This window comes from Malaclemys terrapin, chromosome 20 (assembly GCF_027887155.1).
Source record: "Malaclemys terrapin pileata isolate rMalTer1 chromosome 20, rMalTer1.hap1, whole genome shotgun sequence".
Taxonomy (NCBI): Eukaryota; Metazoa; Chordata; order Testudines; family Emydidae; genus Malaclemys; species Malaclemys terrapin.
In genome coordinates this window covers 16399425-16420874 of record NC_071524.1, presented here as the reverse complement: position 1 = coordinate 16420874, position 21450 = coordinate 16399425, and the positions used below count along the sequence as shown (strand labels likewise).

General features: G+C 51.3%; 2 protein-coding genes and 1 long non-coding RNA gene across 3 annotated transcripts; 1 reads left to right on the top strand and 2 right to left on the bottom strand.

Annotated features, from left to right (window-relative positions):
* Window positions 1-289: 289 nt before the first annotated feature.
* Window positions 290-7543, top strand: LOC128826786 (calpain small subunit 2-like). Its single transcript, XM_054010278.1, has 8 exons — window positions 290-495; window positions 1913-1970; window positions 2900-2964; window positions 4081-4149; window positions 4884-4962; window positions 6264-6380; window positions 7166-7224; window positions 7438-7543. The coding sequence occupies exons 1-8, from the start codon at window positions 328-330 to the stop codon at window positions 7462-7464; spliced, it is 642 nt and encodes a 213-aa protein (XP_053866253.1). The 5' UTR covers window positions 290-327; the 3' UTR covers window positions 7465-7543.
* A 1127-nt stretch (window positions 7544-8670) lies between these two features.
* On the bottom strand, window positions 8671-16084 carry LOC128826797 (uncharacterized). Its single transcript, XR_008442889.1, has 2 exons — window positions 15188-16084; window positions 8671-10055 (listed from the first exon to the last, which is right to left on the bottom strand). It is a non-coding gene; the product is annotated as an uncharacterized LOC128826797 (long non-coding RNA).
* A 1961-nt stretch (window positions 16085-18045) lies between these two features.
* Window positions 18046-21450, bottom strand: LGALS7 (galectin 7). The gene is made up of 4 exons (XM_054010283.1): window positions 21384-21450; window positions 20214-20302; window positions 19583-19787; window positions 18046-19023 (listed from the first exon to the last, which is right to left on the bottom strand). The coding sequence occupies exons 1-4, from the start codon at window positions 21420-21422 to the stop codon at window positions 18847-18849; spliced, it is 510 nt and encodes a 169-aa protein (XP_053866258.1). The 5' UTR covers window positions 21423-21450; the 3' UTR covers window positions 18046-18846.

Here is a 21450-nt window from a genome sequence, read left to right as displayed (position 1 = left end):
AAATGCCAGAAGCAACCTATCCGGTTCTGATCGTTTCAATGTCTGTACTTAGGGTTGTTTTAAAATTTGTATTTTGTTTTTTAAACAATTCTTGTCATTATGATTTTTTTCCTGACCCTCAGATTTCCCTGGCAGTTTTTTTTAAAGTATTTTCATTTCTGCACCCCACCAAAAGTCCAAATTAATATTTATTTAAAAGACAAGAAAAAGGCAGGCAAAACAGTGACTTTTTAGCACTATCACTAGTTAAAGGTTAACAAAAGCCTTGGATTGTTTTCCCAGATGAGTTGATGTAGCATTCAGGGCGAGGCCCATCCTGCTACCTATATGGAGGGGCATAGGAAGAAGTTTGATGTGGGTGGAAATATTTTGGGGAATAACCTTGGCCCTTGGCTTGAGAGTGCAACTCGGGTTCCCCTCCTTCTCCCTCAGATGGGCACCAGTGTGGAAATTGGGGAGGAAGTGGAGAACATCTTTCTGCAGTTTGCAGGACAGGTAAGTGGAAAAGAATCCATGTCAGAAATGTCTTGAATGAGATCATTCTTGTGTCATCCCTTTCTCCACTCAGCTCCTCAGACCAAGGCTGGGCTTCTTTACAAAGATCAGGTTTACTGTTTCCGTAATGTATACCATGCTCCTGGGACAGGACTTAATGGCTGCTATAGAATTAAACAGGACTCTCTCCCGTACCTCTGAAATGCGTTGGCCGTTGGGGTACAGACTGTTCGTCTTAGTCCTGGTCTTCAGTCTGGGAAACTGACCCATTGCTGCTAGGGGTTGCCAGCAGCATGCCCCTTTGAACTGGTATTGAAATATGGGCTGGAATAGCATCTACAGCCCTTCTGCACTGGTCATGGGGGCTACTGTGGCCACTGGGTCTGTGTAAACGTGGCTCCCAGAGCCCCGCCCCACTGTGGCCTTCCTTGTTGGCCTGAAAGGGCCAGTGCAGGGAGTATTCCCATGGTGCATGGGGGGGCGGGGTGCAGGCAGCCCTATGGGGCCATTCTGCAGGCAGCTCTCCCCACTCTTCCCCATGCAGGTCTTAAGAGATGAGGAGGGCTTTGTGGTGGCTCTTCTGGCCTTCCACTACCTGAAGGTGGGTTCCAAAGAGGATGGAGCTCGGCTGTTCTCAGTGGTGGCAGATGACAGAACAAGGAGCAATGGTCTCAAGTTGCAGTGGGGGAGGTCCAGGTTGGATATTAGGAAACACTATTTCATTAGGAGGATGGTGAAGCACTGGAATGGGTTCCCTAGGTAGGTGGTGGAGTCTCCTTCCTTAGAGGTTTTTAAGGCCCGGCTTGACAGAGCCCTGGCTGGGATGATTTAGTTGGGGTTGATTCTGCTTTGAGCAGGGGGTTGGACCAACCCTAATCTTCTATGATTCTGAGCCCTGACCCCATAGGTGAATTTCCCCTGCAGTGAGGATGGTTTTTAAAAAGGCCTTTCGGCGAATGTGCAGCCAGACTGTCCACTGCGCGGAGCAGAAGCTGGGCACAGAATAGGGGGGACACGTAGCTTGTTACAGTTCCCACCTTCTCTGCCGCCCCTAGGGGCAGGTGACAGCAGCCAAGGGGTGCTCTAATTGTCATCCATTAGCCACAATTCCCAAAGGCTCATCATCTGCCAGCTGAACACGGCCATGCCCTTTCCCACGGCCCCCTTACCACCCTCTGGCCAGGGAATTCCCAGCTTGGGGGATGCAGTCAGTCTCTGCTCCCAGTTTGTGCTGCCAGAATCTGATATCCCCACAGGATGAAGTGGGACCTAGCGCATTAACCAGTGCACCTCTTTAAATGATTGACACTTCAGGAAATATTTACAACTTGCAACGTTTTCAAACGTTCCCTTCGGGAAGCTGGGGGCCATGTGATCATGATAACCCCACTCATTTCCTTGTGGGGTACGTTTGCAGGACCAGGAAATCGGTTTTGTCAAGCTCAAAAAGATACTGGCTGTGACCTTGGCAAGAGGTGAGTGTTGAGACGCTCGAGGGCAACAGGGCCTGAATCCTGTTCTATTGACCTCGCCCCGGCCAGCCTGGCTAAGCTGAGATGGCCTTTTGCTCTTGTTACTCATGGGAGCAAGGAGATTGGAAGATCCCTGATCCTGAGGTGATTCCATTATAGGTTATGGACTAAGGGCTTGATGTGCTGGGGCCTCATACAATCAATCACACCCATGTCAAGCGAGTGCCCCGTTAGTATAAAATGCTGCCACATCCAAATGGCAGCGTGTTACAGACACTGCGGAGTGGTGAATTCGGCTGGAAAAGCCCGATCGGACCATCCTTAAGCGGAGATAATTTCCACTGACCTCCACAGGACTGGGCTAAATTTCTGTACATACCTTCAAGTGCGATGACTTGGGTATTTTCTGATAGACTGTGTGGGAAGAGGAAGGGAATGGTTTTTAAAGGGTTTCTAGTTTCGTATATCTCAAGGGCAGAAGGGACCACTGTGAACATCTAGGCTGATCAAGAAGGAAGGTCAGAAGAGCTGACAGTAGGCAGTGTGGTTGTAGCCATGTCAGTCCCAGGATATTAAAGAGATGAGGGGGTGAGGTAGTATCTTTTATTGTACCAACTTCTGTTGGTGAAAGAGACAAGTTTCTGAGCTTACACAGAGCTGTCAGGAGATACTGCCCTTGACAAAGCACCGAGGAAAGAAGGTGGGATGGGATGGAGGAGGTATTTTAAAGAATTTGCAAAGTGTGCAGAACAAGAAACAATGTGTGACACATAAGTGCAGGGCATACAATGATATCTATCTCTACTCCTATATGTAGAACTGCTATTGAAGTAACAATAGTGGTTTATTAGTCCCTACTGCTTCTAAACTAATAAGGCACAATGAGAAGTCTAAACATATACTTGAAAATAAAACATGTATTTGTGTTGCAGAAGCTGGTTCAAAACCAGAGAGATTCCAGCTGGAGACCTGTCGGCAAATGATCCGTCTCTTTGACGTATCCTTTGGAAAAGTAATATTGCCCAGATGTTAAAACCACACATGGCTGGAGATAGATATTAGACAACATCACAATGAAGTTTGAGGGCTGGCCTGGACAGCATGAGGCCATGCTGAGGATCTGTATTTAGTTTTCCCTGCTAATTGCCTGCCAAGGCTGACTTTAGGTCAAGTCTACACTGGGCTTCAAACCAAGTTTAGGAATCAGATTTGAACTAGAGTCCAGCTAGATTGGGTTCTGTGGTTTGTCTGGAGGCCTGCTAGGACCGTGTCTAGAAGATAGCAGAGACAGGCCCAGACCAAAACTTCCATTCCCAAAATCGCTGAGATTTGCGGGAGAACTTGGAGGTGAGGCCCAAGCACAGCTTTCAACAGTGTAAACTCAGCTAAGGCCCTGTCCATGCTGATCTGGCTTAACCACATTTACAAACCTTGGTTGGCAAATTGGAACCTCAGAGCACATGGGCCCTTCTGCTCCGTACCACACCTAGAAGTGCGGTGTCATTGGCGCTGGGCTGCTCCGCGCAGCAGCCAGAGAGGGAGTTCAGCTCCCCAGTCGTCAGGGGCACTGGAAGCAGCACATTCAATGTCTGGGAGTGGGGGGGGGGGGGAGAACAACTCTGTGCATCTGCCTCGGACTGGAGGGGAGTGGCTGGGATGATGCATCCAGGCATCATGCAGTAGCCGCAAGGGTTGCAGAGATGCAAAGCCTTTGGGGAAGGAGAAAACGAGCCCCACATTGACCTCTGGGGTAAAACTTTTGAGGTGGCTTAACTGGTGCATTTGTGAGCAGTGATGTCCTCACAGACTTCCCTTCCCCGCCCCCCCACCTCCCAGTGATGTTACCAGTACTTACAATGCCCATTACATGTCCACTGCCTGCTGCTGAAACCCCAGGGAATCCCGGCTCCGGCTATCTGATAGAGAGACACGCTGCTGGTGGGAGCCTTGTTCGTCCCCTGCTCAGGAGGCAGTGTGCTCTGTTGCACGAGGGGTGGGAAGGAGAGGTGGTGGGGACAGGAGAACATACTTAGGGCTGAGGGGCAAGCCCTGGCAGCAGCCATGTCTCCTCCACACACAATGGGCTTTGCTTTCCCTTCATGCTGAGAATCAGTACAGCAAGAACGGCCGGTTGTCCCTGGAGGAGTTCAAGAAGCTCTGGGAGAGGCTGAGGGAATGGAAGGTGAGTGTGGAGCAGGGAGGAATCAACAGAGCATAGGGGCTGGAAGCCGCGGGTTAGGTCCGGCAGCTGGCGGTACCCAATGCTGACAGCAAAGTGAAGGCAGGGCCATACAGAGACGGTACGTCCACACTGCGATAGAAAACCTGCAGCACTGACTCGCAGAGCCCCGGTCAGCTGACTCCGGCTGCCGAGCTAAAAATAGCCATTTCAATGTTCGGGCTCGGGCTGGAGCCTGGGCTCTGAGACCCTCCCTACTTGTAAGCCCATTTTACAGTCCTGCAGCCTGAGTCCCGCGTGCCCAAGTCAGCTGACCCAGGCCAGCCATGGCCGTGCCGCAGGTCTTTTATCACACTGTAGATGTCCCCTTAGAGATGAGACCAAAGCAAATTCGTGGGCCCCGGCACCCTGGAGCTTTGGCTTGGCAGCTGAACAACACAGCTCATGCTGCGAGAACAGCCATTGTCAGGGGAAACAATAAATTCACCTCCCTTCTGCTGGTTGCTGTCCAGGGGGGAATTAAAGGACCCCACCCATCTCAAAAGACTGGAGGGATAAGAACAGAGGGATAACGTATCGCAGTCCCTTCCAGTCCTACGTTTCCATGATTCCATAACACTGTGTCTTAGCAAACAACCCCTCTCTCATGCAAATTGCTTCTGGCACCTGAGGCTGGAGGGTGCCATTGTCATCCCTGGTGCATGTGATCAGATTCTGGTTTTCTGCTCCTGCTACAGGCCATCTTTACCGAGCATGACGGAGACAAGTCCGGGTCCATGGATGCCAACAAAATGCGCCTGGCCCTGGACACTGCAGGTAAGAGGTGGGGAGTACATGGAGGTAGGAGAATTAAAGTGGGAATGGAGCAAGAACACATTTTCTGTCCACCTGGGACAGAATAAATAGCACCACGTTCTCCGGCTGCGGGTGGATTCATAGGTGTTAAGGCTAGAAGGGACCATCACAGTCATCTAGTCTGAGCTGCCAGAGAATCCAGCCCATAACGTCTGAGAACTAACCAATGCTCATTCAGTGAGTCAGAGCCAGGGACAGAACCCTGGAGTCTCCTCCCCGCCCCTTGCTCTCCGCAGCCTAGGGAGGGAACGTGGTTGTCGTCAGATGTTGGCTGCGTGCGTGTTCTCTCTGCATGTTCCACCGGCTCTGTCCAGACAGCCCGTGCAGCAGGCTCCGATCGAACTGCCCAATAAGCCGACAAGCCTTGGTTTAGTAGCGAAGGCGCCTGGCCAGGTTTATTGCCGACGAAGCACAGTGCTACTGCCCCGGCTCATGGTTACAGGGACACGAACACGTGTATGCCCATGACAATGGACCGGCTCGGTTAGCGGCAGGACTTTCCACTATCCTCTAGGCCAGACAAAGACCCTCCCTCTGAATAGTATCAGGGGGTAGCCATGTTAGTCTGTAGCCACAAAAACAACAAGGAGTCTGCTGGCATCTTAAAGACTAACAGATTTATTTGGGCATAAGCTTTCGTGGGTAAAAAACCTCACTTACACCGATACAAACAAGTTACAGATCACCCTTGAGGTATCAGGGTGCCCCCTTCTGATGTCTTAGGGCCCCCACATAGCCTTGTTCCTGTAGGTTCCATCAAAACATTGCTACTTATCATGCTGTCACCCTGGCCTTCTCCGTAAGATGGGTCAACATGTTCCTGTTCTCTTTGGGGAACGTGTTTATCGGGGTGTTCTGGTACCATCTGGAATGTGCTTGTGTGAGTGCCTAGCACCTCTTAGGAATATGTGTTTTTACAATATCAGCCCCCTGCTTGCCAAATTCGGTGAGCAGGGCCTGCCTCTTGCTCACAACTTAACCTTGCTTTATATCAGCAAGGTTTTGACTACTTTAGACCAGGCCTCAGGCCTCAGACCAGGCCTCTGATACATGGGCTCATGTTTCAGGCCCTCTTCCTATTATAGTGGTTAGTGGTTGAAAGCCTAGCTGGACTCAGTTCATCACACTGGACCTGAACTTGAAGTTTGGATCCAAATGCAAAACTCAGATCCAGTGGTAGCTGAACCAGGCTCCAGCTGGAAACCCAAACGCTGCGGAATCGGAGGAAGGTGAGTCAGTTGTGGCTTTTTCCTTCTTCCCAGGGTTCCACTTAAACAATCAGTTCTGCGAGATCATCACCAGCCAATACCGCAACCGTGGGCTGTGCATTGACCTCAACAGCTTCCTGTCCTGCCTGGCGCACCTGACCTGGATTTTCAGTAAGAGATGGCTACGTGCAGTTCTGCCCCCAGAGCCAGAGGCAAAGCTCTAGGTTGCCTGTTTTACCACAGGCCGCAGCAGCCTGTCAGGAGGGATGGTGCTTTATCCCTCCAGGGTGTAGCTGCTGCCTTGTTTAGAGGAGTTAAAAGTGGGCCAGGTGTGTCCAGCTGGATCCGGTGTGGGGATTACGCTAGATCTCTCTTCTGCTGGCAGGTCAGATACGATGAAAGAGCCCCTGGGGATTGTGCTCTCAATAAGAGGGCAGTTTTAATCCAAGCAGCCCTGGCCTTCTGGCAGCTGCGTGTCCCTATACATAGCAAACGGAGCCACAAACAGCTCCGGCTGTGCTTGCCCTGCCAGCCTCTCTGCTGCCCCTGCTTGACGGCCCAGCCCAGGGCGACCAGACAGCAAGTGTGAAAAAACGGGACTGGGGGTGGGGGGTAATAGGTGCCTAGATAAGAAAAAATCCCCCAAAATGGGACTGTCCCTTTAACAACGGGACCTCTGGTCACCCTAGGCCAGCCACAGGGCACAGCAGAGGCTATGCAGGGGGAGAAATGGCTAGTCAGAGTGGATGGGGTTTCTGAGGCTGAAACTCAGAGGCAGGACCTGGCTGTGGAAGCTGGACATGGGGCCAAAGCAGCCACCCTTTGGTGGATGAAATAACACAGCCTTGGGGTGTAACTACAACCGCTCGCCTCGCACCAAGCTCGGAGCACCTGGTGCGGACGGGGTGGGGATGTTAAAGGTGAAATGGACACGTCACTTTGTTCTGTTCCAACAGGGCAGTGCAAGACCCGTGACCGAGACGGCACGGGGATCGTCACCATGGCCCATAAGGAGGTGAGCAACAGGGTTCATTCTCCCCGTAGAGCTCTGAGCTGAGCCGTAACTTTGGACACGGCTATAAATTAAAGCTGCCCTCCACCGCGGCGGGTCGGACTCTGCTGCTCTCAGTTACGCTGTGAGCAGGGAGCGACCCCGCCGCAGGCAGTGGAGTTACACTGGGACAAAGCACTGGCCACCCACTGACCTGGTTAACTCTTTGCTTTTCAGTGGCTGGAACTCATCACCGCCACTTAATGGGAGGAAGCCGCATCGTCCCCAGAGTGTAGCCTAAAGGACTATCCTGCTTGCTTGCATATCTATCTATCTATCTATCTATCTATCTATCTATATATCTTTTCTTATAGTTTAAGTATTTAGTTTATTGTAATAGGTTTATAGATTTATATTAAAGTAAGTTTGGCTGTAATGCAAGAGACCTACAGGCCATATCCTGTATGTTAAGCTAAAGCAAAGTGAGCCTATCTATATTAAGAACTTTTACTCAGAAAGCAAAGTTGACCTATAGCTTGTTACCTAAATAGCTGAGTACCCACGCCTATGTCCATGACCTTTTATTTAGACCAATAGAAATGGAGAATGGCATAGGGGGGGTTTCAGTGTGGTACCCACAGACTTAACAAGTACACCACAAGAGACTGATGTGCGTACGTACCTGTCATCAATACGCACATACATACTAGCCTATGGGGTACGTGTACCCTAACATTTCTGTGGGTGAGGAATGAAATTTGGGCATAAGAGGAAGGATTTCGGGCATTTGCCCTATAAAAGAGGTAACCCACCTCAGTAGAGTACTCCAGTTCTTACTTTACTCCATCTCTATTCTCACTTACTTCCTCCACTTTAAGTTTCAAAGGAACTAGGCTAAGGTTGGTTTCCCTAAGTTTTATTCTTAGTTTGTTTATTAGGTTTTGATTTAAGTTAGTCAATTAAACCCTAGTCAGCTTTGATAGCGCTTAGCATTTTCTAAGCACTGCCTCCCTCACTTGAGAAACCTGAACCGCAAGGCTGGTCCTGTGTCTCTTACCACCAGGTTATCAAGGAAGGGTGTGAGTATATTAACCAAAGCTTTGTTGCATATCCTACTATATTATCAGATGTATCTTTTGAATAGCAGTAACGCAATTGTAACTTTGTAACTCTGGGTATTTTACCATTTACTTACTATTATTGATTTTAATAAAAAAAGTCTTTCAGGCTATATCTGTCTCTGTGTGAGCTTCTTGTCATACCCCCGAGGGTCCTTTGTCAATTCTGTGGAGCCTGATTCAGGACAAGAACTTTTATCTTCTGATCAAACAGACTGGTGAGCCTAAGACCCACACTAATTCATATGGATGATAATAATTATTGATAGTATTGTTGCCTGCCCTAAAGGGCTCGAGGGGACAACAATGGTCCGTCGCCCGGTGTGCTTGGCACCAATAAAGACACCGAGGGGAGAAAGCAAGCCAAGTTTATTTCAGAGCTCTGAAATGGCACTAGGAGACCAGCATGTCTCAAATCCAGTGCAACAAATACAAACAACTTTTACCTTTTATACTCCAAACTGTTTACATACATCTCTTTGTCTGGCTGTTCCCCCTTACCCCTCCCTTCCAGACAACCGTTACAATAAGCTCTACATAAGCTTGTGAGAAAACTTTCTCAATCTTTGCGACCTTGAGTTAGACGCCTGCAAACTAACTACCCCGCTTCTTATCTCTCTTATTTCTGTTAGTGTGAGTGAAACTGCAGCCATCTGCTAGAAACGCTGACCAATACATTTCTGCTTCAGCCTACTTCAGAGCATGTAAACAGTTAGCATAGAAGTAGGTGAGAGTTCACAAGATGGGGTTTGGGGGTTCAGATAGGCCCAGAGCAAAAGAGCTTCATCGGCACTTGTGGTCTTCCACTCTCCTGAGTTACCTGGTAGCTATGCCTAGTGGACCCCAACAATCCCTCCTTTGAGAACACTCAACAAACCTTTGTCAGAGTTTTCTCATACTCTAAAGACAGAATGCGATTAAGCTCCATGCAATCAGGATTATCAATGAGAGGGTATAAGGGAACTTCTGGGGTATGGGAGGTACAAATCTTACGTATGAGCACTTTACAGCAAATGAGCAAAAGAACAAGAACAAAACATATCACCACACCTGTGAGCAAGATGCGAACAATGCTTCCCCCTATACCCCCTAGTTCTCCTAAACCAGGTATCCAACCCCAAAGGGAATCCAAAATAGTGGGTTCTCCTTCCTGGGCCTTCCACTGGTTAAAGGCCCGTTCAGCTGACAAGATGTGCTTGTTAATGTCCTGTGAAAACTCTGGGACATAGGTACAACACTCTTCTCCAATAAGGGCACAGACAATTACAACAACCCAAATGCCCAGAAGATAAGAAGAATTGTTGACACTAAACAAGTCAAAAAAATAACAAGACCAAATACATAGGCCAGGTCGGCCTTCTGTGAGAAAATAAAACCAATGCTCAGGGTTCTCGCGGGGAGTATGCTGTGACTGTTCAGAGATCACAACACATTCCCAGTGACCCTTACTGTCTTTTGAATAACAGCTTAAGTCCCAAATCGTCATTAGCAGTCTTCTCCGCAGGCTGGACAGTCCACTGTTTAGGAGCGGGTACTGCTTTCAGTCGAGAGTGATGAATCCAGTTCTTGTGTCCTTCGACCTTTGCCGCTGTATGGGTGACAAGCAGGACGGTGTGGGGTCCCTTCCACTTCTCTTGGAGAGGCTCGTCCTTCCAGGTCCGCACGAGAACGGAGTCACCAGGCTGCAGGGAGTGGACCGGAGTATCCAGCAGAAGAGGCTGTGAATCTTTGGTGTACCTGTGAAGAGAAGAAAGAACAGCAGACAGAGAGCACATGTACTGAGACAAGAAACCACACCCCATCTCCCACTCCCCTGCCAGAACTGGGGTACCATTCATAGGCCATGCTCTTCCAAACAATCTCGAAGGGACTAAGCCCTATCCTACCCTTAGGGAGAGCACGAATGCGAAGTAACACAAGGGGCAAGGCATCAGGCCACTTAAGAGAGGCCTCCTGACAGACCTTTGAGAGGTGTCGCTTGAGTGTCTGATTTGTGCGTTCCACTACTCCACTGGCTTGTGGTCGCCAGGGTGTGTGGAGTTTCCAGGGGATTTGCAGAGCACTTGATATCTTTTGAACCACTTGAGATGTGAAGTGTGTTCCATTATCAGATTCCATCCACTGAGGAAGGCCGAAGCGAGGAATGATTCCTTGACAAACTTAAGAGCCACTGTCTTGGCAGTGTTGTTGCAACATGGGAAGGCCTCAGGCCATCCACTGAATCGATCCACTAAGATGAGAAGGTACCCATACCCTTGGGTTCTGGGAAACTCAGTAAAGTCTATTTGCCACACCAATCCTGGGCCTGGGGTAGGTTCCAGGGTGGCTGGTGGCACTGCTACTCCTGGTCGAGGGTTATTCTTTTGGCAGATTAAACATTCAGCTTGTACCTTAAGTATCAGGGGGTAGCCGTGTTAGTCTGTATCTACAAAAACAACAAAGAGTCTGGTGGCACCTTAAAGACTAACAGATTTATTTGGGCATAAGCTTTCGTGAGTATAAACCTCACTTCTTCGGATGCATAGAGTGAAAGCTACAGATGCAGGCATTATATACAGACACATGGAGAGCAGGGAGTTACTTCACAAGTGGTGAACCAGTGTTGACAAGGCCAATTCAATCAGGGTGGATGTAGTCCACTCCCAATAATAGATGAGGAGGTGTCAATTCCAGGAGAGGAAAAGCTGCTTCTGTAGTGAGCCAGCCACTCCCAATCCCTATTCAAGCACAGATTAATGGTGTTGAATTTGCAAATGAATTTTAGTTCTGCTGTTTCTCTTTGAAGTCTGTTTCTGAAGTTTTTTTGTTCAATGACAGTGACTTTTAAATCTGTGATAGAATGACCAGGGAGATTGAAGTGTTCACTTACTGGCTTGTGTATGTTACCATTCCTGATGTCCGATTTGTGTCCATTTATTCTTTTGCGGAGGGACTGTCCGGTTTGGCCAATGTACATGGCAGAGGGGCATTGCTGGCACATGATGGCATATATGACATTAGTGGATGTGCAGGTGAATGAGCCCCTGATGGTGTGGCTGATGTGGTTGGGTCCTCTGATGCTGTTGCCAGAGTAGACATGGGGACAGAGTAGGCAACGAGGTTTGCTACAGGGATAGGTTCCTGGGTTGGTGTTTCTGTGGTGTGGTGTGTAGTTGCTGGTGAGTATTTGCTTCAGGTTGGGGGGTTGTCTGTAAGCAAGGACTGGCCTGCCTCCCAAGGTCTGTGAGAGTGAGGGATCATTTTCCAGGATAGGTTGTAGGTCGTGGATAATGCGCTGGAGAGGTTTTAGCTGGGAGCTGTACGTGATGGCCAGTGGTGTTCTGTTATTGTCCTTGTTGGGCCTGTCCTGTAGTAGGTGATTTCTGGGTACCCGTCTTGCTCTGTCAATCTGTTTCCTCACTTCCCCAGGTGGGTATTGTAGTTTTACGAATGCTTGATAAAGATCTTGTAGGTGTTTGTCTCTGTCTGAGGGGTTGGAGCAAATTCGGTTGTATCTTAGGGCTTGGCTGTAGACAATGGATCGTATGATGTGTCTTGGATGGAAGCTGGAGGCATGTAGGTACGTATAGCGGTCAGTAGGTTTCCGGTATAGGGTGGTGTTTATGTGACCATCACTTATTTGTACTGTAGTGTCCAGGAAGTGGATCTCTTGTGTGGACTGGTCCAGGCTGAGGTTGATGGTGGGGTGGAAATTGTTGAAGTCCAGGTGGAATTCTTCAAGGGCCTCCTTTCCGTGGGTCCATATGATGAAGATGTCATCAATGTAGCGCAAGTAGAGGAGGGGCACTAGGGGACGAGAGCTGAGGAAGCGTTGTTCTAAGTCAGCCATAAAAATGTTGGCATATTGTGGGGCCATGCGGGTACCCATAGCAGTGCCGCTGACTTGAAGGTATAAGTTGTCCCCAAATCTGAAGTGGTTGTGGGTGAGGACAAAGTACCTGTGATGCTAGGGGTTTAAGTCCAGAGGTTAGAAAATATTTATTCATGAGCTGGGTAAGAGCCTCTCTGCCTGCGTGTGTGGTCTGATGCAGTTTCTGCAACACTGGTCGAATCAAGCCCTTGGGCAGGAGGATTTTTCCCTCTGTGGAATAAAGCCATCCCTCCTTTTCCTGGAGACCAAGACTGTCAGCCAGGTTTCTGTCCTCTTGGGAGTAGTGAGGGGCCGCAAGCTCACCCACTGATGGGATGAGGGCATGCATTTGGGCATTCTCCTCAGTTGGTGATTTTAGGGTAGCAGCTCGCTTAGCTTCCCTGTCTGCTCTGGCATTACCCTTGGATACATCTTGATCTTCCCTTTGATGGGCTTTGCAATGCACCACTGCTACTGCTGAGGGGAGTTGTACCGCTTCAAAAAGCCGGAGAATTTGAGACCCATACTTGACCGGAGAACCTTGGGCTGTTAGCATTCCCCTTTGCTTCCACAAACCAGCGTTAGCATGCAATACCCCAAAAGCATACTTTGAGTCAGTAAAGATATTAACCCGTTTGTCTTTTGCCAGCTCGAGTGCACGAGTTAGGGCCACTAGTTCAGCAAGCTAGGCAGATGTCCCAGCCGGTAAACTCTCAGCTTCCATGGTATCATGAAGAGACACAATAGCATAACCAGCCCTCCTTTGCCCATCCACAACAGTACTACTGCCATCTGTATACCATTCCAAGTCAGCATTTGGGAGTGGCTGATCTTTTAGATCTGGGCGGCTAGAATACTGAACATCTATGATTTCTAGACAGTCATGTTCCTGCTTTTCTGTCTCTGGTAGCAGTGTAGCTGGATTAAGGGAGGGACAGGTCTGCAGGGTGACTTCAGGATTCTCTAACAGCTTCGCCTGGTACCGAGCAACCCGAGCCTGTGTGAGCCAAAGACCACCCTTAGTGTCCAGCAAGGCTCGGACCATATGGGGAACATACACTTGCACAGTTCCTCCCAGTGTCAGTTTTTCAGCTTCCCCAAGCACTAGAGCAGTAGCTGCGACCGCTCTCAAACAGGCTGGCCATCCCTTTGAAACTTGATCCAGTTGTTTAGAAAAGTATGCCACAGGACATTTCCAGGCACCTAATAGCTGGGTAAGCATTCCCAAAGCTACCCCTTTTCGTTCATGCACATACAGTTGGAACGGCTTAGATATATCAGGCAAACCCAGGGCTGGAGCTTCCATTAGCTTCCTTTTCAAGATTTTAAATGCCCTGTCCGCTTCTGGGGACCAGTGAAGGGGTCATGATCTGCTCCCTTAACACATTCATACAGAGGTTTAGCCCACAGTCCAAACTCTGGAATCCATATTCTGCAAAAACCTGCCATGCCCAGGAATGCCCTAAGCCGTTTACGGTTGCTGGGGATGGGAACTTGGCAGATAGCCTCCTTTCTTTCGTTTGAGAGCTGTCTCTCTCCCTGCCTGATGTGAAATCCCAGATATTGAACCTCTGAAAGAGCAATTTGGGCTTTGCTTTGAGATACCCTGTATCCTCGCAGTCCAATAAAGTTTAGGAGACTCACAGTAGCTCTAAGACAAGGGATTAGACCCACAGCAGCAATTAACAAATCATCTACATATTGGGGAGGGCTCTGTCTGAATTATCCCACTCCTCCAAGTCTTTGGCCAAAGCCTGTCCAAACAGAGTGGGGGAATTTTTAAATCCCTGGGCCAATACTGTCCAGCAAAGCTGCTTTTTAACCCTTCTTTTGTCCTCATTATGCCTTGCAGTATTTTGCAGATCTCACAGTTGCTTGGGCACATTCAGGCCCCCCTTTCTCTTGGTTGTCAGCCAAGTCTTGGCTGTGAACAATGTCCTTGGATAGCCTGCTAGCTGTATTTTCCTCTCAGTTAACTCATTCTGTTCTCTTTTTCCTTCTCCCTTTCTTGGCTTCTTCTAACTTCCAAAGGAACCTTCCACTCTTCACTCATATACCTTTTCTCCAACCATTAACACATACTCATTGCCATCATACATCTTTCCCGTAACATAACTTCTGTACAGAACTTTGAAGCAACAAACCAGGACAAGCACACTCACTTCTGAGGATTCCACACTGTACAACCTCTGGTATCCAATAGCTTTCCCTTTTAAACCTTAAATGCCTTCTCTGTCTTCATCCCTAGCCTTGGCTATAACCTGATTCCACTCCACTTCAGACAACAGGGTTCTCATAAGTATATTACAATCATCCCAGTCAGGCTTATGGCTAGCTAGACATCCTTCAAAGATAGAAATGAACTTGCTTGGATTCGTTGAGAATTCTCCTGCCTCTGCCTTAAAAGCAGCTAGATGTACAGGGTTAAAAGGTACATGCGAGTAGACAGATACTATCTGAGCTGGCCGTTCTTGTGTTCCTGGACGGGCTACCACACTCTCAGTAATCAACGGATACAATCCCACGGGGTGGGGGTACTCTCTGAAGCCTGTGGGGGTGGAGGAGCCGAAGGGGACACCGATTCTGGCATTACAACAGTGGGAGGGTTCTGGGGTTTAGCAGCCGTTACTACCGAGCCTTTCGGAGTCAAATGGCACTTGAGCAAAATATCAGTCCTATCTCTTAACACCATAAACGTATACGCATAGAGATGTTCATTCCATTTACCTGTTCTCTGACAGAACAAGAGCAATTGAAGGATCGTGTTGTAATTAAGTGATCCTTCCAGTGGCCACCTTTCTTGGCACTCTAGCTGGTACTGAGGCCAATCAACTGTACAGAACCTTTTCAATTTACTTGTAATCAACTGATCAGATCCAAACACCTTCCAGTTCACCAGAATGCATTCTAAGGGTGTACACTGTACCCTGCCGGCTGTACTCTGTCCCTGCCCCATACCAAGGGAGACTCTGGGCGTCCCCAGGTCACAACAGATAAGTCCCCACTGGACTGTTCCTACCTTATCCAAGGGTCCGGTTCTGCACCGTCACCGTTGCCCTATCAACGGGACCGGTTCCCCACCGTCGCCCGCAGCTGCTTCTCCACTGTCTGTGTGCGTTGCACCGTTGTGCCCTCCGGGGTCGAGCAAATCACGTCTCTGCCGAGGCCCCCGATGAAGTCACCGGTGAGCTCTGGGCGTCGGTCATCGTCGTAATCCGTCGGCCACCAGGAGGGATCCGGGCAAGGCTAAATTTCAGCCTCGAGCCCACCCAGGGACGCCAAAACTGTTGCCTGCCCTAAAGGGCTCGAGGGGACAACAATGGTCCGTCGCCCGGTGTGCTTGGCACCAATAAAGACACCGAGGGGAGAAAGCAAGCCAAGTTTATTTCAGAGCTCTGAAATGGCACTAGGAGACCAGCATGTCTCAAATCCAGTGCAACAAATACAAACAACTTTTACCTTTTATACTCCAAACTGTTTACATACATCTCTTTGTCTGGCTGTTCCCCCTTACCCCTCCCTTCCAGACAACCGTTACAATAAGCTCTACATAAGCTTGTGAGAAAACTTTCTCAATCTTTGCGACCTTGAGTTAGACGCCTGCAAACTAACTACCCCGCTTCTTATCTCTATTATTTCTGTTAGTGTGAGTGAAACTGCAGCCATCTGCTAGAAACGCTGACCAATACATTTCTGCTTCAGCCTACTTCAGAGCATGTAAGCAGTTAGCATAGAAGTAGGTGAGAGTTCCCAAGATGGGGTTTGGGGGTTCAGATAGGCCCAGAGCAAAAAAGCTTCATCGGCACTTGTGGCCTTCCACTCTCCCGAGTTACCTGGTACCTATGCCTAGTGGACCCCAACAGTATTAATTACATTAATGAATTAAATTCCCATATTATCCAAATGAATATTATCAGTACACCCTAAATCAGGCTACAGGAGCGAGGCCTGACGCACAGAGCACACACCAGTCCAGCCCTACGGCACGGAATCAGAGCGAAGAGCAGGGACGGCGCCGGAGGAGTTCCCCTGGACGTTTAGTCCGCACCGATTATTCGTGAAAATAGCTTGTTTTGAGCATTGCACTGCTCTAGTTTGCACTCACACTTGCTGTACTAAGAATCATAGTAATCATGAGCTTTTATCACAGCAGCTCTCCGCTTTGCGCTGGTCCTGTGGTAGACCATGTCCTGCGACAAGTTCACATTGTGATCCCGGGGTTGAGATTACAATGGACACACTACCAGCTCCTGTCTTGACAAATCTTTGAATCTAGTCGTGGGCTCCGGTGTCACTTAGTTGCTTTTGAAAAGTGGATTCCTGGGGCAAAGCTGAACCTTAGTTTGAAAGTTTGGGCTGCAGAGAACAACCCAGCCCTGTGGGAGCTTGGACAAAATTAAAATCGAATGGGGTTCCTTCCTGCCTCAATGACATGGAGTAAACGATCGCTCTCAGAGACAAGACACTGTCAGTGCCTGGATTCAGCAGGGCAGAAGTTTATTATTGGATCCAGGCGAGTTACTGATGGCTGTCCATGGAGTTTTTCCATGGTCCCTGTTCTCCACCAGGGGCCCAGGGTCCCCTGGAGGGCTGCGAGCAGGTTTCAGTGGGTCCGTCAAAATAAAGCAGAGAGCAGAGCTGGCATTACAGGCCCGGGGCTGAAACCTGAGCAACTTAATTTTGCAGGGCCTCCTGGGCAGAGTGACCAGATAGCAAGTGTGAAAAACCGGGACAGAAGGTGGGGGGGTCATAGCCACCTGGATAAGAAAAAGCCCCAAATATCAGGACTGTCCCTATAAAATCAGGACATCTGGTCACCCTACTCCTGGGGCATGGAGCCCCAAGCAGTTCCCTTGCTTGCTACCCCCTAGTGCCTGCCCTGGCTTTTAATCCACTGGATTTTATTACTCCTGGGGGAATTCTGGGGATTTTGATTTTTCCTGTATGAAATACATTCTGCCCAAGAAGTGCTGCAGTTCCGCCTTTTGCCCACCAGAAGCCGCTGTGGTGCTAGCATGACCGCAGCCAGCTGTTCTGGCCCCACAGCGGCCTCTGGTGGGCAGGAGGCTGAACCACTGAAGAAGTGGGGGGTTTACCCACGAAAGCTTATGCCCCCCAAAATCTGTTCGTCTTTAAGGTGCCACCGGACTCCTTGTTGTTTTTCTTGGCCAGAATGTATTTCATGCAGGGGGCAGGGGGAATTCTGTGCGTTCCTGGTGCTGCAGAATTCCCCCAGGAGCAGCACCTGCCCGCGGAGCCAGGCTACGACGGAGTGGGGCACCCAGGGCTGCTGGGGGTCACAGACTGGGGCTCAGAATGGCTAGTGGGGGGACAGACTGCGGCATGGACTCAGGAGCTAGTGAGGTGACAGCGTTGAGCCTGGGGATGGGGGCGGGGGGCTGCAGGGACACATGGGGATGGGGGTGCGGGGACAGGGGCCGACGTGTCTGACTGAATGGCAGAGGCTTGGGGTCAGCCAGGGTCTGCATGGGGGAGGCTTCCCAGCACCCTAACCCCCCCACCCCAAAAAACCACCTTCTCCCACCCACACCAACACCCTCCAGGTTCACTCCCAGGCTCCTTCCCTCCCCCTCAGCTCCTCCATTACCCCGACTCCCCCAAGCCTTTGCGCTGCTTCTGACAGGTGCAGGAAATGACTTACTCAACGTTCTGTTTTAACATGCCTCGTAAGGAATCCAGCTGTCAAAGAATATTACCAGAATCTTTTTTTACCTGCTCGGTATAGTTACAGGCACGCTGGCTGACAGCTACTTTGAAATAAATTACCAGACTAATTGCAACTGGCATGATCATATTGTGTTATTCTGACAAATAAAATATGCAGAACTTTCAAATTATTGTGTGCAGAGTTTTTAATTGTTTGGCACAGAATTCCCCCAGGAGTAATCGGATCTGGAGAAAACCAGTTGTGGCACAGGCTGGCTATGGAGTTTTTATAGCATGTCGAGGGGGGGGCTTAGAAAGGAAAAGGTTGAGAAGCCCTGTGCTAGACAAAGCACGTTGTGTGGTTCTGGAAGGCGACATGACAGCGGGTTTGCAGGTAACGCCCCTGCACCTCCAAGCGATCACCTTAGTCACTGATACGCCCAGCGATGCTCACGGTGAGGCTGCTAGAGACCGTGAGTTCAATCCCAGCTCTGCTCAAAGCTTCCCGGATGGCCTCGGGCAAGCCACGTAGGGCCAAACCTTCACAAGAGCCCGACTCAGCACCCAGAAGTGAGGCCGGACTTCCAAGCTCCCTTGGCAACCCTGCCAGATTCGGCAGAGGCTTTGGCACCAAATCTCTGCCTGACTTAGAGGCCTACGCGGGAGCGGGGCTGTGTGGGGAATCTGGCCTCCAACAGGGTGCTGAGCACGGGAAGACGGGGCCGCTGTTTACCCCGGGAAAGTTTTCCGATGGCGCCTAGTGAAAGTCACTGAGCAGCTGTCTCCTGTGTGTGCTGTTGATAATCTCCCCGCTCCGTACAGCGTGGAGCACAGTCCCTCCTTCTCCCGCGGGCGGTGAGAATCAACCCACGCACGGGGCTCAGGGACTGCGGGGATCAGGCCCTCGCCACGGTGGCTTCCTGCACATTGTCCAACTCAGCGACCTCGGGGTTCGCCGCCGCCTTGAGGGCGGGTCCGTGGGGGCGGTGCCGGGACCAAAAGCTGCGCCGTCTAATACACGCGGGAGGCTCCCCAACTGGGCACCGCTGTGAGACGGTTCCAGTAACTACCACCGCCTTCCCAGCTGACGGCCTCCAGCTTCACGTCGCCGTTCACCTCCAGGAAGCGCACGTGCTCCGGCGGGAGGCGGTGCCGGAACGCGTAGTGATGACGCTCGTTCACTGTCACCTGGAAGGGAACGGGCAGCGTCAGACGAGCGGGCAGAGGCCCCAGCCCATTGGACTGGGGCTAGGGTGACCAGACAGCAAGTGTGAAAAATCGGGATGGGGGTGGAGGGTAATAGGAGCTTATATAAGAAAAAGACCCCAAAATCGGGACTGTCCCTATAAAATCGGGACATCTGGTCACCCTAACTGGGACGTCCTTCCAGGGCAGCAGGGGCTGGGCCGGGGCCTACATCTGGGGCTCGTTGGACGTTTGCAAACTGGGGGCAGTTCCCCAGAGGGTCCAGCAACGAGAGGGGCGTGGCTCACGTCCCACTGAGCCCACGCTCCCCCTGGCTGCAATGCAGGCGGGGAAGGTTCGGTCCAATGAGCCGGGAGCTTTGCCTAAAATAAGGGGACAGTTCACTGCACAACGCCCCACATGGACGAACCCGGGGTTGTGACGTTGCAGCTTTCTCTGATCCAGCTGGACGCAGTCCGGACCCTCCCGATGGCCGAGGTAGGGCGTCCCCCAGTGCCCTGATGGAGAAGGGGCGTCCCCTCCCCAAGCCCTACCTACCTACCTCGTACGCCTTGGCGGTGGTGGTGAACGTCAGCGTGAAGCTCTTCCCTTTGCGGAGGGGGCTGTTTTCCTTCCGCTCCTCCTGGCCCCACTTTCTCTCCACCAAGCTGTTGAAGACGATGTGGGGGGCGCCCTCAAAGCGGGGGTTGAAGAGCAAGGCCACGTTGGCCCCTTCGTACTGACCGTAGAGGAACGTTACCCGGAAGCTGGAGTGGAGACGGCACTGGCTGAGCCTGGAGCCAGCTTCAGGGACTGCGCTCCCGGCCCAGTGTCCAGCATTAGGGATCCTCTCGCCTACTTGTAGGGCCCCGTGACCTGTGCAGCTGTGACCAACCCTGGCCCTGGCGCACCTTGGTTTTGCAAAGTGGCTGGAGACTGAGCTGGTGACGAGTGCCAGGAAGGGAAACCCGAGGCCCCTCTCCTTCCAGCCAGGTTGCTCCCATCTGCAACTAGCCGAGTGTGGGGAGAGGTGCTGTCTCTGGGGCGTGCACGGTGGGGCAGGGGGGTGCACAGATAGGGAGCTCACACTGCAGCGGAGGGCTGAGGGCGTCTCGCTGCCTTGGGGGGGGCGTCCCCTCGCCCTACCCGGGAACGAAGGGGAAGCCCCGTGTACGGACGTGCTGGTCGCTCACCCTGCGCTTGTCTCCGGCACCGAGCCCGTCATCTTCACCCATGTGTGTGGACGGAGTCCTCCCGGGATGGCAGTGCTGTACGGGACGGTCTGAGAGACAGAAACTGCTGGGTGAGTGCCACGCCTGGGCCGGGAGGGACCAGGCCCCTGGGGAGAGAGCTGGGGATGTGCAGCCATCCCTCCTCATGTCCCTTCCTTCTATCTCTCTTTGGACCGGCCCGTCTCCCGGGGCAGAGGGGTCCTGTCCCCCCATCACAGCCTGCACGCTGCACACCCTCCCTAGGGATAGCCCCCGGGGAGAGACCCCCCCAGCCTCGCCCCCTCCGGGCGCTGCCCAGCACCAGTTCCGGGAACTCGCTTTGCAGAAGGAGCAACCCCTTGGGTTGAACTGAAGGAGCCTGCGTTTGGGGCTGTCAGATCATTTTCTAGGGGAGCTTCTGGGGGTGTGGGTGTGAGGAGATGGTTCTGTGTGTGGGGGAGATTGTGGGGGGCGGCTGTGTGTGTGTGTGTAGAGGATTGGGGGGGAGTGTGTGTGTGTGGGTCTGTATGTGGGGGGGTCTGTGTGTATTGGGGATTGTGTATGTGTGTGTAGAGGATTGTGGGGGGGGTCTGTGTGTGTGTAAAGGATTGTGTGGGGGGGGTCTGTGTGTGGGGGGGTCTGTGTGTGTGTAAAGGATTGTGGGGGGGGATCTGTGTGTGGAGGGGATTGTGGGGTGTGTGTGTGTATGTGTGTAGTGTGTGTGTGTCTGTATGTGCATGTGCCCCTCTGGGTGTTGGAAAAGGCGGTGTCTATATGTGGCTGCCTCTGTCTGCAGGCCTACGTGTCTCTACATGTATAACCAGACACAAAACTACTCTGTGCAAATCCCAAACCCCAGTGCAGCTGCTCCGGCTGTGACACCCTCTGATCTAACCGCTCCGCCACCACCCCGGCCCCACATTACCGAGCCAATTCACTTCCCATTCCCCACTTGCCAGCCACCCAGTGCCAGCTGCTGAATGCCCCTGGGAGAAAGCCGCCCGGCCCCTGGGCACGTCCCAGATCTGCCCTGGGATGCCCCGCTCGTGCTCTGTCGCTCCTTGCTGGTTCTTCGCATCGCTTGATTTCCCATCTCGGGTATGGGGCAGCAGCAGGAGAGGAAAAGGCGACTCAAGGGAACCAGGAACTCACCGGCCTGTCCGGAATTAGAGCCATTGTTGCTGCTACCATCCACCCTCCGCAGTGCCGGGGATGGAGA